The 17,261-nt window shown below is 47.6% G+C and overlaps 2 protein-coding genes across 3 annotated transcripts; both read right to left on the reverse strand.

Moving 5' to 3' along the window:
* Positions 1–3,078: 3,078 nt before the first annotated feature.
* Positions 3,079–5,409, reverse strand: LOC136529951 (probable UDP-arabinose 4-epimerase 3). 2 transcript variants are annotated; one of them, XM_066522999.1, is made up of 5 exons: positions 5,314–5,365; positions 4,879–5,005; positions 4,027–4,151; positions 3,259–3,372; positions 3,079–3,173 (listed from the first exon to the last, which is right to left on the reverse strand). In XM_066522999.1, exons 2-5 carry the CDS (start codon positions 4,916–4,918, stop codon positions 3,114–3,116), a joined length of 339 nt encoding a protein of 112 aa, XP_066379096.1. In that variant the 5' UTR covers positions 4,919–5,005; positions 5,314–5,365; the 3' UTR covers positions 3,079–3,113. The 2 variants fall into 2 exon arrangements, with proteins under 2 accessions (XP_066379096.1, XP_066379097.1); XM_066523000.1 differs by lacking the exon at positions 4,879–5,005 and having other exon boundaries at positions 5,314–5,409.
* A 2,941-nt stretch (positions 5,410–8,350) lies between these two features.
* LOC136525251 (uncharacterized) lies at positions 8,351–9,400 on the reverse strand. The gene has a single exon (XM_066518255.1). It carries the CDS (start codon positions 9,192–9,194, stop codon positions 8,475–8,477), a length of 720 nt encoding a protein of 239 aa, XP_066374352.1. The 5' UTR covers positions 9,195–9,400; the 3' UTR covers positions 8,351–8,474.
* Between the last annotated feature and the right edge of the window lie 7,861 nt (positions 9,401–17,261).

Raw genomic sequence — 17,261 nt, forward strand, 5'->3', positions numbered from 1 at the left:
GTGCATCAATTAGGATTTAGAGGCAAGCAAACCGTGGTAACACTGACACACCTATGCCTCCTCCACACACATACACACAAAGACACAAGCAATGATATGTGCTCACCAGCCTCCTCCCAAATACAAAAAAACCAATTAGTGTCGTGGATCGTGGTCTGCTGCAGGGACAGAAGTGACTATGAATGAACATAATCTCACACACATCCCAACACAAATGACAAGGAGAAAAAATTGGTTTGGGTAGGCATAAATCACAATAAACAGAGTTGAACCAAAGTACAATTTATGTTCAAATAAGGTGGAATTTCACTAACTTTGTCTGGTGCAGTTAGAAATATTGCTTATGATAATCTTATACAGTTGCACTCCAAAGAACCAAAGTATAGCTTATGTTCAAATGGCTCACCCTTGATTTTAAGACAGTTGGACGAGCCTTTGGCGTTTCAGCTTGGCTCACTGCGGACCTTTTGAGAACCTCTAGAGATGGGAATAGTGGAGTTCCTGGTGGTGTCAGAAGCCTAAAAGTAAACAACTTCATTGTGAGAACAGTTATATAATAACTTCAAAACTGCAGTCCAGAAGTGACCTCTAATGAAATCTATGATGCAGCAGAATGGACTTAATGCTGAATTTAGAGAATACAAACAAAAGAAGTGCCAAAATATGTAGGATACCACCTAAGTTTGAAATGACATCAGATATCTATCTCATACAGAGCTTCTGATATTGTGCACTCTGGATGGATAACACACAAACCCAATAAATTAGTTTATTTGAATCACTTCGCTACCCACTTCGATTAACTTTGCCCTAACCAAATCAAGTAGCTAACCCAGCACTTCTACGAGCACGCAAGAACCAAAAAAGAAAATATCATGTGAGCTTAGTTAAATATCCTGTGTTAACATGGCCACCTATAATCTACTTACTTAGGATCCTATCCTCTATCAACTAGAAAATGTCATTCATAGTCAAATAGCTTTTGCATGAGTAGTGATGTCAATAATACTAGTGCGACTACGTGCAGTAACAATCAGTTATCAACCAGCTAACCCCTGGCATGAAAATCCTAGTCCACAACCACAAATAAATGTATTTGTTACTGCATGTAGTTAGCACAAATCATAATTAACAGAATTCAAGATGTGTTAGCATAAATCACAACAGACAATTTTTTTCTATGAAAGGACAAGGACAAATAAGAGGGGTGTGCTAGCACAAATCACAATTAACAAAGTTCAAGATGTGTTAGCACAAATCACAATAGAATTTTTTTATGAAAGGACAAGGATAAAAACTTGGTGTGGCCAGACACAAATCACAATTAACAGAGAAACTACAACAACTTCAACACCACCAGTGAACTACAACAGCTATGGATAAGAAGGAGGTCCATGAACTTCAACAACTTCATATGTCAACTCAAAAAATAACAACCTCACCTGAAATTTTACAACAGTCTTAGGTGTCCTGAAGAGGCCCTACAGAGACTGCAGGTAACTGAGCTGGTCAGCAACTGCATTCTGTATTAATTTATCATAATTTTCAAGCACATCTTCAAAGCCAACCAAAATAACCGCGGCCTAGACAGGCTTCTTTCCACTAAGCATGATTGCAGCAGATTTCTTCATCAATATGCTATCTGCAGCCTATAAGATACACAATAATTGGTACGATAAACTTAGCCCGGCATGTACAGAGAGAATATACAATCCTAACAGGTGCTAAAAATGAAAGAATTATTAAAATAAAAATGCACTTACATAGACAGTCAAGTCCTTGTTTCTTTAAACAAAGAACCACCTCATTTTCTAGTGCACAAACTTGGTCCAGTATATAGACAACCTGGACAGCAACAAAGTAAACTCATGACTTTCAATAAGTGTAGGATCAGGAAAATGGTTGGTTCTTACACTGAAGCTACAACCGCAACGTCAGACCCAAACTAATTATCGTGCGTTCAGATTAGATTAGCTAGAAAATGTTCAAATTAAAAATGTGGAAATATATGTTGGGCCTCATATTAGCATTTTGGCACCACTACAAAGTTTTTACCCTACCAGCTTCACAAATGCATTCTAAAGACACAAACACACACTAATTCTCAAGCCAAATTAGATCTATTCCTTAAAGATAAGACTTGTATTAAAATAGAAATGAGATGCACTCCTTAAAAATGTACTGTCTTAGTGCTTACACCAAAACAAAAGACCTATTTCTAATCCCAAATAGCCCATCCAGAAGAATATCGATGCCCTAAAGCAAGAACAATTGCATGCTCTAAGTTAACTAAAATAGTGACAAAGTTATTTATAAAGACCAGATATTGCACATGTTACACACCATAATTGCAGTAGTTGAAGTGTGCAATTTACTACTAATAAATGTGCAATAAAAAATTGTATAACTGCATCCATTTAGCACGAAAAACCTAACAGCACAATTTGGGATCTTAAAAGCTCACTATCACAAGGGGTTCAACTGCTACAACTCTAAAAAAAAATTGGAATTCAAACATCAAAAAATGAGGATTAAATAAGATCTGTGGTAAGATATTGATAGGAGTAAGTCCATGATCACGGCACTAACATTACAGTGTTCCACCAATTAAGACAAAATAATTTGTTTTAATACATTGTTTAGTCAAAGAGAAAGAGAGGTGCCATTAGAGCTAAGTAAAAAATCAATAGGAAGGCCAGCACAAGGTAATATACTTAATGTTGTTTTCCCTGGCCAAGTGGCCATGGATGTTCAGGCCATTCTATATGAGAATGCATAAAGGTGTAAAAACCTGGATGATCCCCACATTTTATGCAGAATAGAATAAGATGATCCTCAATATCAATATAAGTGTCAAGGTAACAACAACAGACTTACCTAAGGTGTTCCAATGTGCTCTCTCCCACATAAGCAACAGCTGCAAAGTGCATCACAACATCAAATACATTTTTAGCAAATATCTTGTTGACCTGGGAGCCAGTTAAGTGAAAAGAAGACTTTAGATGTAACTCTCCATAAGCAGAAAAGGTACAAGCAAAGCAGCTTTAGAAGCATAAATAAGGATACAGATTTCTGGTCCCCAGATCAGCAAAGATGAATTATAGTCTCCCAGGCTACGGAAATAAGCCCTGCAGAACCTTTACTGCTCCCATGTTTCCTCTAGATAGATCATCCTACAAGATGAACCAAACTGTGCATCAGCAGAACGCTTAAATAACAATTAGTTCACACATTTAGTACAAAGAAAAACTTGATTACCACAATGGTAACTCGATAGTTATCCTTTAAGAGCCTTAAAGCGGCATGTGAACCAATATAACCAGCTCCTCCTGTAACTAAGACATGGGTAACCCCAGGTTCATGGCGAGAAAACTGCAGGAATATACACATCACCGTCAGCTTTAAAGTTGGGAATCGGAGTACTATCAAATTCATCTAAGTTTTGTATACAAAGCACAAATCAGCATTAATTATCTAGATTGCTTGGGTGCCATGAAACAAAACACCAACTCTAGGCAGATAGCCAGATAGCTGAAATTGTCATGATGTCACTCAGGCCTTAACTGCCACAACCAAGCAGTGGCAACAAACACATGCATGAAAGATCAAGTTGGAACATGGCCTAGGGTAAAAGGAACTACAATAACAAAGACTATCGGCTGGAGGGATGTCACTTTTGATCTTTCATCATCTGCTCGCTAGCACCACCACAAGAAGGTACGGAGATATGTGAGGCAAATGAGTAGGATGGTGCTCTTCACTTTTGTTTTCTCATTACCCAAGTGCGTATTCCATGACAAGATACCAGACAAGCTTTGCTGCATGTTCTAAAACTTCTTCAAACTAACATATCTAGTTGATGAAGTGCATTGCAAGAAAACAAAAGGAGGGGGAGTCTCAGAAGAGGCTACAAAGTTACTACCTATATGAACATTAATTGATTTGTAATTTATGATATGAAACATGAGTAGAAGGTGGGTTGGAAAAGTTTATTGAAAGGAATATGATAGGATGGAAAAGTCTTACCACGCTATTGCCACCAAAACCATGAGATTGCTTCAGAACAAATATACAGAGTGTTGTGAGGACCAGGGCTGCAATTATTTTCCCAACATTATGAGGCTTCCGCCTTGCATCAAAGTACTCCATCCCTGTCAACAAGAGAAACATACAAAGGGACCAGTCATACATTCAATCATTACAAATGAAGCACACTTATGATTAGATAGATAGATAGATAAATACCCAAATAACCCTGCTGTTATTTATAATATGCAGCATAAGTATACTCTAGCATTGACTTGGAATGTGATCTTAGCAAAGTGGCTGCTCTTTGCTTACAGATATATCTAAAAAATCTAAATAAAGAGTTATACACATCCACCTGACTTCGATTGAAATATTGCACCTAATAGCTTTAGCTCCACTTGCCTGTCTTTCTAGCAACTGAAATCTTAATGTGCACATAACAAGTATTACTTCAGGCAGAAGAAACACATCATTTGGATCGCAGAAAGGAACTTTTGCTTAGAAACATTCAACAAAGGAAAATACTGTCAGAAAATATACTAGTTGCCATATAGAATCACAGTTCCACTCATAGAAGTGCTTAAATAGCACCTTTGAAAGCTAGCGTGTGCTTTGTACACCAAGTGAATCCCATTGTAAGGCAAAAAAGGAAGCTTTTCGAGTGGAGCACTAAAATATATTCAGTTTCCTTCATTGGGGAATGCATTAGATGGTCCAACTAAACATAAACAAAGCCAGTGGTGGTGGGCACACATGCTTAAGGGACCGTGGGGGTTAGGAGTGCATATCACTAGTCACTAGTATATCTAAAGCAACAGTAATAACCGAGAAAGGGGCATCGAGATCTACCAGCCCTGGGCAGGCTTGCCCTCCGGTTTAAAGGGATCATGAAAGAATTTTGCTCCTTGAGATGAGGCTACCGATGGTAGAACCCCTACTCGCCACGATCAACGTGATTTTCCAGCCAGAAGATCAACTGCAGAACCATCACATGGTATACATCAATTGTACTGGTACAGAATCATTCCATCTCAACGAAATGCAACGAGGATCAGCGACGGGACAGGCAAAACAGGTCATAGAGAAAGATTACAATTCAAACCATAAGCAACAATACCAGATTTGTCTCAGGCAGACCACCCGATAATGTTCGCAAAAACTCGAAGTTAGCAGGTATCATGCGTATACGTATATTGGGGTCAGATCCGAAACAAATAGCTTACATTAGAGTTTGGGGTGCTCGGCTTCGCACAGCAGGAAGGGGACAGAACGAGGCGGGCGTACCTGGTGGATGCTCGTCGCAGGTGAAGACCTGGCGAAGGGCGGCGGCACCCGCCTATTCGTCACCGAAGGAAACAAATGAGAGAGAGATGGGGGAGGAACGGATGAACGGGAGAAAGAAAAAGGAACAAGTGTACGTGCTCTTCTGGGCCATTTAGATTTTGGGAAATGCACAACAGATTTCTACGTGGCGCAGGGGACGGACTGGGTAGAGAGCGTGTCAGTGCGGGACCCACGGGATACCCCGCAAGGAAGGGAGAAGACCTAGTCTAATTAGGATCCTTCCCCGGTAATCTTAGTAGCAGTGTTACTCCGTAATCCTACTAGGAATTCTCATTGTAAACCGACTAAGACTCTGACCTCCTGACTATATAAAGGAGGACAGGGCTCCTTAGATTGAGAGTTGAAGAGATCAATTATACACAACACAACGCTTCATAATCAATCCAACGCAAAAGCTAACATCGACTGGACGTAGGGCTATTACTCGATCTACGATTGAGGGCCTGAACCAGGATAAATCGACTGTCTCTTACGTTAACCATCGAGTTCTGCATACGCTGAAACCCGAACATACTGCCCCGGGTACCCCCGTGGCAGGCTATCGGTGGTCAAACATCGACAGCACGTACAACCTGGTACAATGCTGCCGCGGGATTAGCCTACCTCTAATCCCTATCACAAGACTTCCTCCAGCTATGACAAGACACACAGGAACTATGAAACACGCCCGGGGGCTGCTCTACTTCACAAACTACCATGTTAATGATCACAAAGGTTTCAACAGAATGTTCAATGGATGAAAGCAAGCACTCCGGGAGGGTATTTATAGATCAAAGGAGCGGTGCACATGGACTAGGAGTACCAACAAAATAAGCCTAACAAAGGACACAGTGAAAAGACAGGACTCAATAATGGAAGACTCAGGCGAGAGGGAACAGTACTCGAAGACGGATATATTCGAAAGAATATACCGACACAGTACAACCCGTGAACAAAAGGCATTCACACTCAACCACCACCATACAACTACATCTGACAACAGCAGACTACCAGAGAATATGCCAAAACCCTGCTTTCGAGTTCTTCCTGAACAAAACAACCTGGATATATGCTCGGGGGCTGCAAAAGGAGAGGTATACAGTTCTATCAAACAACTCAGATTCAAGACCCTCCAACTTTTTATTCCAAATAGCAAGAGGCTCGGGGGCTACACACAGTGAGTGCACTTTTTTCTCCAAAAAAGCGCAAATCACTCAGAATGCTTCTTCAAGACAGACGGCTTCAGGGCCACAAGACAAAAAGAATCCGAACATAGCTAAATCAGAGCCCTTTTTCAATAAAGAAGTCGGGGAGTCTTTCGACGAAGAATCAGGAAGGTTACAAGAAAAGACCCTCAAGCTCTTTGTTCCAAACAGTAAGAGGCTCGGGGGCTATATCCATATGGGAGTACTTTTTTCTTCAAAAAGGTACACACCACGCAAAGATCTCATGAAGCGCTACACGGTTTCAATCAAGAAAGCACTCGGACGATGCTTGTTCCTGCTCAACAGGACTTGAAAGAACAAGACGAGGCTGCCAGAACTCAACCATGAAGTGCTCGGGGGCTTGTCAGTGCGGGACCCACGGGATACCCCGCAAGGAAGGGAGAAGACCTAGTCTAATTAGGATCCTTCCCCGGTAATCTTAGTAGCAGTGTTACTCCGTAATCCTACTAGGAATTCTCATTGTAAACCGACTAGGACTCTGACCTCCTGACTATATAAAGGAGGGCAGGGCTCCTTAGATTGAGAGTTGAAGAGATCAATTGTACACAACACAACGCTTCATAATCAATCCAACGCAAAAGCTAACATCGACTGGACGTAGGGCTATTACTCGATCTACGATCGAGGGCCTGAACCAGGATAAATCGACTGTCTCTTGCGTTAACCATCGAGTTCTGCATACGCTGAAACCCGAACATACTGCCCCGGGTACCCCCGTGGCAGGCTATCGGTGGTCAAACATCGACAGAGCGCCGCCGGGACGATCCGGCGGGTTCCGCCGATGGAGCCAGGGGGGACGGCCTGGGCGGAGAGTGTCGACGGGATTCGGCGGATTCCGCCGGTGCAGCCCAGGGGGACGGCTTGGGCAGAGAGTGCCGACAGGATCCGGGCGATTCCACCGGTGGAGGCCGGGGTCCGGGGGCTTCCGCCAGTGGAGGCAGGCGGGGGCTGGGACAGCATTCCCGCGAGCGTCGGAGTCGCGCGCGCGACGTCGCGGGGCAACAAAAAGCGCGACAACGGCGTACTCTCAATAGGACGCTCGTCGGAGACGGCCGGGAAAACAACATTCAGAAGAAAGGGGACAAACCAAAACGCACTAGAAATCGCCGGTCGGCCCTAGCATCCATGGAAGACACGAAGGGAGCGGAGAGAACTTAGCTCGACGAACCCTAGAAATCGCCGGTCGGCCGCCGAGAGTGGCGCGTCGCCTGGAAGAAGCCAAAACGAAATAGAAATGGGGGACGGACGCCACTGAATCGGGAGCGACTCCCAAAAAATCAAAACTAGCGCCGACGTCTAGGTCCACAGGTCAGAGGCAAAGACAGCAGACCACATCCAACGTCCAGCAAACGCGCGCACGATCCGACGGACAGAAAATCCATATGCCAACAAACCAAAAAACACACATGTGTTGTATAGCATTACTGAAGAAAAAAAAAAGTGAAAAAGAGAGAGACGTAATCAGATAACATTATCCTCTCAGGATTTGATTACAAATTACAGCAATCAGTAATGCTCACGAATTTGGTATATATACATCTTCTCGTCACAATTCACAAGCCGGTGGCACCGAAGGGAACTAATTCAACAATTAATAATAATAAATAGGATGAAAACTGAAGTATACGTATACATACATAATGATAAGATTATACCAAATGTGTCTTCCTGCACAGTAGGAGTATCTATCAATCTATGTACTGTACCATACCAGCATTTTTATTTTTATTTTACAGCAAGCATTATTTTTGTTTTGGTCTGTACAAGAATGGCGCATTGACATAAGCATCTGTCAAATTGTGTTGGTTGCTGAGGGAATGAACAAATGAATGGCGGAACAAATGCTGAGCTGCAGAGGAGACTGCAGGCAGAGGCAGAGGAGCCGAGAGGGGGGCGCTACGGCGACTTGGAGCGGCAATCGATGGGCATGGCGGTGCCGTTGCCGGGGTAGTTGAAGAGGAAGCGGCAGGAGATGCGGGTCCAGAACTGGAGCGAGGCGAAGATGCCGACCTTCCAGGTGGTGCGCGCCTTGCCGAAGAGGTCGAGCGGCACGACGGCCTCCCGGAGCGCTCCGGCCATGGCCTCCATCCCCTCGGGGCTGAGCTGCCGCCCCGCCGACACCACCCGATACCGGAGCGGCAAGAAGCTACGGCGCGGCACGGCGAAGGTTCCGGCCCGCAGCAGCGCCACATCGGCGCCGCGGAACCCGACGGCGAGGTTGACGCGGGAGAAGGTGGCGTCGGTCTTGGAGTTGGAGTTCTCCGCCAGCACCGTGAGCGCCAGCTGCAGGTCCCGGATGGTGCCCGACTGGTCGTACACCAGCGTCTCCAGCCGCGCGTCGGAGACCAGCAGGTACGGCGTCTTGGGCTTGTACAGCAGGTACACGGCGAACACGGTGGTGCCCGTCACGATCACGCCTGTGGCCAGCACCGTGCACAGGATCACCAGCGCCCACGCCAGCCCGGAGCTCGGGCGCTGCTCCTCCTGCCGGATCTGCTGCCGCCTCTTTTGGTGCCCGTGGCCCTGCGCCGGCGCCTCGACGCCGCCGGCGGTCGGAGCGGCGGCGGCGGCAGCGGCATAATGGATACCGCGGGCTGGCTCTGTGGTGCTGGGCATTGCTGCTCACTCCGGCGCCGCTGTGCCGTGCCGGCGGGGCCGGGATGGAAGGGATTAATACTGGAGGAGTGGCATGGGGGCAAACCGGCAAAGCAGAGGGAAGTATGGTTAAGGTTGGGGAAGGGAAGGGTTTGGTATCTCCGCTTCATTCCTTGCTCTCTTCCCCAGCTTCCTTTTCCGGAGCTGATCTGCAAGCGCAAGGTGCCTCCTTGCTCGCCTCGCTTGCTTGCTTTAGACCTTCAGTCTTGCGCTACTTAGTTTTAATTTTAAATCATCACAGACACATCAGATCTGGGCCCCTGCTGGCTTTCGGCATGTCCGGGCCGGGTTGCAGGAAGAACGACACATCATCAGTGAACAGTGATGATCACCCATGGGCTTTCTCAGTTTCTCGCATCTGGGCCCAGCAGCTGGTCACTGACAGTCTGACATTAGCAGTAGCAGTTAACCCCAAGTGAAGTGATGATTAGCGGGTTTCAAACTTTCAATTACGTACACACCCCACCATCAGGAATCAGGAAGACTCCCTCCATTTCACATGGTCCATCCGGCACACATACCCAGATGGAAGAATACTTGAGTAATGTTTAATGAAATTAACTCCATGAAAAAATTATGTTTTCAGCTCGGAACTAAAGGATGTATGGTTCTTTCCAGTGTGGTAGAGAAGATGCCGTCGGAGTGAAAAGGAGTGGCCATCGGAGTAGGGCTTCGAATCTGGGGAGGATGGAGGACGTTTGAGCCTTGAGCCTTGAGGTAGAAGAAGCCGACGAAAAGGTGAACACCAAAGAAGAAGCGACTGACGCCATAAATGGGCTCTTTGTGGGCCAGACTCTCATAACAGGCCCAGGGAGATTCACAACTTTGAAATCAGCAGCCTGCAGTTTGCTGCATTTTGTAAGACTAATTTTTTCTCCTTCTCTTTTGAGATTATATTATATTAACAAATATATCTATGCGTTGCAACGATACTTATATCATGTGTCATACATTCTAATACGTTTTTGGAACTCAATCTAATACGTTTTGGAAATAGACTCGGTAACATGGTTAGAGGTGTGCTATTCAAACTCGTATAAGCCTGCGTTGTGACTTTGGATTACGAACGGGACATAAGCCCATCAGAACCATAATCTCGAATTCATCACGGTCGTAAGTTCAGGTCACAGGACACACGAATTATTACTCTTAGTAAAACTGGGTATGACTCTTATGCTCTGGAGAGTGGAGGGACACACAGATGATGAGAAGAGGGTGTGATGGACGAAAAAAATAGAAGAGAAATTTCGAAATCACATACACCGTGAGGAATCTTTTCGCTATATCTTCTTCGTTCTAGTTCCTATCTAGTTCATTCTTACTCTATGATCAGGTGAAAAACGTGGGATGGCTGGTCGAGGACACGCGCTGCGGAGGCGTCCAACGGTGGCTTGGTCGCAGGTGTGTCGGGGACACGCGCTGCGAAGGCCGGAGGCGCTGAAGAACCGCCAGGTGGTCAGGTCAGCGTCAAAGCAAACGGCGAACTTTCCATAAAAAAAAAAACAAACTGCGAACGGTCAGGCTCTTCGTCGTGCACCAACCAGGCAACCACTACCATGCCAATACCATACTAGCCCGTGAGCTGCGCACCCATGTGGTTGTGGACTGCAATTGCAAGCGGGGCGCGCGTCCGCGAGCGAGCCGCAGACCGCGGTGGCCTCCCGCCGGAGCAGTCCCGGCCGCCGCGCGCCGTGGGCTAGCTAGCTGATCTCGTGCGCCGGCCGTCGCCGTTTGTGGTGACGGGTCAGGCACCTACCACTATTGGCGCTAGTCCCCCCGGCCGTCCTCCAATCTCTACGACCTCGGACGGGAGATTGCTTGTGACGACGATCGAACTGACGGCTGGAGGACTGGAGTCGAGGCCGTCGAGGGGCACCAGGCACTACAGGACAGTCGGTCTCAGTCCATAGCCGCCGTTGGATTTGACATTTGACCACGATGAGTTGAGCTAGCAAGCTCTCGCTTTCTTCGTTCCGCGTTGGTGCCTCTCCCTCTCCGACGACGACCCCCACCTGGAACGGTGCAAAGCTGAGTGCCGGCGACATTGAAAGGACGGCGACGGCCAATTGTTGTCAGCTGTCCTGCACTCGCTTCTGACGGTCAGGTCAACACGCCTGCCTATACATTTTCAGGCACATTGAAAGGCGTGCCCAATTCGTCTGGGATTGTTAGGCTTATAAGTCATGGCTGAAAGTACCGTTGACTGGTTTGATTTGGTATGAGAGATAAATATCGTCCGTTGACTGATAAGTCATGGCTTATAATGTCAATGTCAATAGGACCGCCAGACACGCGTCTCCGGCCGGCCGAGTCGTCGTGCTTGCGCTCATCGTCAGCTCGTGCGGTCCAGTCCCATCTACGTCGAGCCGGGCGAGACCCACGTGTCCATCGAGCGGAGCGGAAAACGTGTGAAGCAAGGACTGGCTACGGCCGTTTTGCAGGTTCCTCTCTGGCTCTATAGCCCCAGCGCATGCAGAAAAGTCCTACAAAATAGTTTAGTAGTAGGAAGCGTTTAGAGTAATTTTCCAGTGAAAACAGAAAGAATCCTTAAAAATAGCCCTTTCAAACAAGACCTACATATACATATACACGACCAATCAATCGAACTTGTTTTTCATGCAGGCTCGTCATCACTGTCGCCTTTATATATAATTTGTGGCCTTTATATATAATTTGTAACGATGCAATGAATGTCGATCTGGTGATGTGTACGATTGGGGCCATGTTTTTCAAAAAAAAAAATCAGTGCGACGACACTCATGAAGCAACCATGGGCATCCACCCTAGATTCATGACACGTGTCCATACGAACGCATTCAACATATGAGAGTTGTAGTTTTTCATTTTCAATTATTCCTCCTAATTTAAGCAAGAGTCTCATACGTTCGATGCATGCACATAGGCGTGTCGTGAATCCGGGGTGCCCATGGTTGTCCCATGAGGACAGTTCCCGCCAAATTTTTCCCCTATTTTTCATGGTGCATAACACGCATTCGTTAAGGCAAACATGTGCACACTTTTTCACCTGTCTAATCTCTATATTTTTCTATCCACGAGCGCCATACGATCTAAGACTATGGAACCGGTGGTAGAGCTAGAGCAAAATAAGGAACATATACTCGCCTTGTGGGATATTGATATTGCGTTTTTGTTAGTCCTGGCAAAAAAATATATATATATAATTTGCTTGGAATTTCGGAGTAACAAAGCCTTTTACAACATATTATTTTTTTAAAAGCGCGAAGAAGCTAGGGGGGGACATGCATGTAATACAGTTTCCATTGAAGTTAGAATGGTCGTCGCGTATGAACCAGACTAGGCATAACAAACTTGAAATAAGCTCAGCTATCAATCAACGGCCTTCCTTGCGTAGTGATACACGCAACCAATTTAGAGCATGTGTGCACCGTGTATTCAGGAACTCGACGAAGACCGACGGAGGCAACCCTTTGCTGAAGAGTATTCAGGAACTATGACGTTGTTGGAAAATGAACTCGTCAACGTGGCCAAGGGTGACGTGTTCCCAAACAAAGTGGAGGTCCATTTTCACATGTTTGGTGGGTTGGTGCAACACCGGATTACTAGTGAGGTAAATGATGGCACTAACATTATCATAATAAACAATGGTAGCTCGATGAAATGGGGTGTGTAGCTCCATATAGCAACTGGCACAACCAGATAGCATCAGAGACATGTGCAGTGATACTCAATACGGGTTTAATTTGTAGCTTGTATTGTGATAGCCTACATAAGGGTCTAGTGTTTGATATCCAATCTAGCATAGCCTTATGCTTTTGAGCAGTATTTGGTTATCCTGCATTTTGACTTTGCAGAACTTAAAACTCGGTTTTGTTGCCTACCCGATGTTGAAATGCGTACACTACTGCACAAATGATTTTTCAAAGCGGTGGCCAAACATTAATCGAGACGGTCACAAAATTCAACCGTCTCCAAAAATGCCGGCCGATTAACGGAGGCGGTCGTTTTCATTTACGGAAATTGTCCGCCTCGTAAAATCGATTTACGGAGGCGGTCAAAAAAATAACCGCCTCCGTAAATGGATTTTCGGAGACGGTCATCTTAAGACAACCACCTCAAAAAATGGTCTATTTTTGGAGGCGGCCATCTTAAGATAATCGCCTCCATAAATCAATTTCGGGAGGCGGATAGCTATAAAGCCCGCCTCTGTTAATAGCCGAGGCCCAGCGCGCGCCCCGTTTCCTCTCAATCGGGCCTATATATACCTAGCATTAGGGTTTCAGGGTACCTCGTCCCCTCCCAACTCACTCAGCCGGCGCCTCTCTCCTCACCTCCCTCTCCTCCAAGCACGCGACTCCCACTCCAGGCACGCTCCCTCCCCTCTAGGCCCGCGGCTCCCTCTCCTCCCTCTCCTCCAGGCGCACGACACGGCTCCCTCTCCTCCCTCTCCTCCACATCCTCCCTCTCCTCCGTCTGCAGGAGGGGGCTCGCACCAGGGCGCCTTGCGGTGGTGGGCCGCGCGCCCTTGGCCGGCGGCGGCGTGTGCGATGGGAGCAACAGGGTGGAGGCGGTGGAGGCCCGGCGATGGAGTCCCGGCGGTGGCAGCGACAGCGGGGAGGTTGAGGTCGGCCGGATCCAGGCGAAGGTTGGCCGGATCCAGGTCGAGGTCGCCCTGCTGTGCCTCCCTCTCTCTCTCCCATGGCGGTGGCTCCCTCCCTTGCAGCGCTCTGCCATGGTGGCGGCTCCCTCCCTTCCTCTGCCACGGCGGTTGCGCGGGGCCGTGCCCAGATCCGGCCGGCCACGCCCAAATCCAGCGGGGCCACACCTAGATCCGGCGGGGCCGCGCCCAGATTCGGCGGGCCCTCCTCCGACGGATGTGGTGGCGGTGGCACCGGTGATGGGCTCGATTGGGCTCGATGGTGGGCTCGCTCGTTTTTTATTTTAAATTTTTAATCGATTAATGGAGGCAGGCAGCTTAATGCGACCGCCTCCATTAATTGATTAACCGAGACGGGCATTGCAACCACCTCAAAAAAGGTTGGATTACCCGTGACCTTTGATTGGAGGCAGTTGCAATGCACGCCTCCATTAAGTTTTCTATACTAGTGGTAATTGCTCTTTTTTGTTTGGTTGCATAACATTTATATGGTCACCAATTCTTAGAGATTGGTAACATTACCCATTCTCCATTCTTGACCATACCACCTCTACCTCTGTGCCCGCTTTCCCTCTCACGGTCTCGCACACTGCCATCTCTGCCTCACTCTTGTGTGGTCTCACTCTATCTCTCTTGTCGGTCTCTATTGCTATGTAATTAAACCTTCGAGGGGATCTCCCTGAGAAGCAACTCCTTGAGGAGGAGATCGCCTGAGCTATAGCGAGGGCGTCCCCTACATACACTCTGACGTCTATGGCAAGCTCACAAGTACATTGTCATTCCATGCGCTGTGACATGTGGAGATGTCTGGGTTTTAGGCATCGTATGTCACAACTTGCTCGGAAACTTCTAAATTTGTGGAGATGTCTGGGTTTTAGGCATCGTACGTCACAACTTGCTCGGAAACTTCTAATTTTTTACCACAGCCTCTACATGCGATGACACGACACCTCGACAAGTTTCGTGATTTTTGAACTTCGTTTGCATTTTATATAATTAAAAAACACTTTTTTAACAAGTTGGTGGTCATGTTTCGTGAAACAGATGTTCAAAATTTCACGAATATCCCTGCACACGGCCTCAAAAATACACTCAAAAACATGAATACCATTTTTTGAATCGCTAAATTCCAATATTTCATGCACCTGCAGTTCAAATCTACTTTTTCGAGAAAAATTCAAGTAAACATAAAAAATTTAAAAAATATACCAAAAAGTCATAGAAAAGTTCCAAATTGGAACATGTGCTTCAAGGTACTGTATAAATGCCACAGAAAAAATTTGAAAACAAAAAAAAATACTTTGCCGAGTGTCAGAATTGGCACTCGGCAAAGGAACCTCTTTGCCGAGTGCTAGGCTTGTAGCACTCGGCAAAGAATATTCAGATTTTTTTTCATCTTGCGGATTAAAAGAACCCCTGAATTTCTTTGCCGAGTGCCCGCATCTCGGCACTCGGCAAAGGGCCGCCCCACTTAACCCTAGCGGGCCGGCCGGCCCGCTCCCACTCTCCCTCTGACAGCTGCGCGCCCCGGCCCCGCCTGCCGCCGCGGACCACCGGCGCCGCCGGACCTCCGCCGTGGCCGGCCCGCGCCTAGGTCTGCCCTCCCCATCCGGTGGTGCGCCGCCCCGCCCCGGCCCCGCCACGCCGCCGCCCGACCTCCGCCGCAGTCGGCCCCGCTCCGCTGCCGAACGCAGACCCACCGGTGGTGCCCTATCCCGGCTACCCCCCCCCCCCCCCCCCCCTGAACCACCGGAGTGGAGGGGAGGAGGAGCAGGGGAGTAGAGGAGAGAAGGGAGGTGGAGGAGAGGAGAAGGGAGATGGAAGATGGAGAAGGGAGGAGAAGGAGAAGGGAGGAGGAGGAGCCTCGACCGCCGGCCACGCCCCTCGCCGTTCGTCCCCGCCGTCGTCCCCGCCCCTCGCTAGAGACGAAGGTGACCCCAGCACTGCATCGCCTGACTCTACCGCCACCCAAGGTATAAAGCCCCCCCGGTTGTCGGCCTTCGTGCCTTGTATGTCATTGATGGCCTTCGTGCCGTATGTGGATGTGTGGGCCTTCGTGCCGTACGTGGATGTGTGGGCCTTCGTGCCATATATATGCTGTCGGCCATTGTGCCGGTTTTTTTCTTGCAGGTTTTGGAAACCTCCCCGTACAGGGGAGGTTCTGCCAAAATTTTTAACTTATAGTATTATAATTCTTCTTTTGTAGAGTAGGACCCATCGGAGGGGACCCAGAGTACGTAGGCGACCCCGATCGTCTTCGTCGGCGCTGCGGTCCTACCTGCACAGCGTCGCCTCGCCACTGCCCTGCTAGCCTGACTCCACTGCCACCCTAGGTATAAATAACCTCTCTTCCTTATCGTTGTCGTAGATCGGTGTAACCTAGTTAGGCGTCTCCCGTTCGAAACAGATACATATCTAAGACCGTATCTATTTCAGATTGTCCACTTTTTTGGACAGCCCGTGGATGCATAGATGGGGTAGTTTCCATGTTCTACTTTGATCCGAGACAGAGTTTTGGCACCACCTCCCTGTTGTTCTTCGGATACACACTCTCCCTTCCAGGACGTGTATCGGGAGAACAGCGAGGAGGTGCTGCCGAAATTATGTCTCGGATCGGAGTAGAGCATGTAAACTAACCTCATCTACACATCCGTGGGTGGGATTAGGACCTATCCTCACCCATTAGACAATAGGCACGCCGTTCAGATGCAATTGGTGGTTATATTACTCGCTCATGTATATGCTAGAGGATGGATAACCGTGAGTGGATGTACACGGGCCGCCCAAGTCAGGCTGAAATCACCCCTGAATGGATGGACAAGACCGAGGGTTTCTTGAACCAAGCATTTGGCAAGGCAGCTAATGGAGCGAGAGACACATTCTGTCCCTGTAGCGAATGCGGAAACAGGAAAAGAAAAACAAGGAAGATCATGGGGGAACATCTTTGCAAGTATGGATTTATGCCAAACTATACCCGGTGGGTGTTCCATGGTGAAGCCCATCGTACTAGAGAGGAGGTGGTGAGACCACGCTTGGAGGTGTTGGATGCTGATGGCGGGGTAGCAGGATGGTTAGGTGACTTTCACGAAGCAACGTTCGCTAAAAGACCTACGGAGGAGGAGGAGGAGAAGGAGGATGAGGAGGAGGAGCCAGAGCCAACCGGAAAGGCATTCTACCAAATGTTGTCTTCGGCACAGAAGCTCCTACACGAGAAGGCAACGGTTTCTCAACTGGATGCCATTGGACGCCTAATGGGGTTGAAGTCCTAGTACAACATGAGTCGAGCCTGCTTCGATGGTATGTTGGCAGTTATTGGTGGGCTCCTTCCGGAGGGTCATATTCTGCCGAGTAGCTTCTACGAGTCATAGAGACTCCTTCGTGCACTTAAGATG

The sequence above is a fragment of the Miscanthus floridulus genome, chromosome 19 (assembly GCF_019320115.1).
Source record: "Miscanthus floridulus cultivar M001 chromosome 19, ASM1932011v1, whole genome shotgun sequence".
Classification (NCBI taxonomy): Eukaryota; Viridiplantae; Streptophyta; class Magnoliopsida; order Poales; family Poaceae; genus Miscanthus; species Miscanthus floridulus.

What these genes read in the sequence shown, in the direction of transcription:
- LOC136525251 (XM_066518255.1), bottom strand. Translation starts at nt 9,194, where the DNA reads ATGCCCAGCACCACAGAGCCAGCCCGCGGTATCCATTATGCCGCTGCC.
- LOC136529951 (XM_066522999.1), bottom strand. Translation starts at nt 4,918, where the DNA reads ATGATCCCTTTAAACCGGAGGGCAAGCCTGCCCAGGGCTG. An exon ending in GTTTTGGTGGCAATAGCGTG is followed by an intron (nt 3,373 to 4,026) that starts GTAAGACTTTTC and finishes ATATTCCTGCAG; the next exon opens with TTTTCTCGCCATGAACCTGG. An exon ending in ACTATCGAGTTACCATTGTG is followed by an intron (nt 3,174 to 3,258) that starts GTAATCAAGTTT and finishes TTCATCTTGTAG; the next exon opens with GATGATCTATCTAGAGGAAA.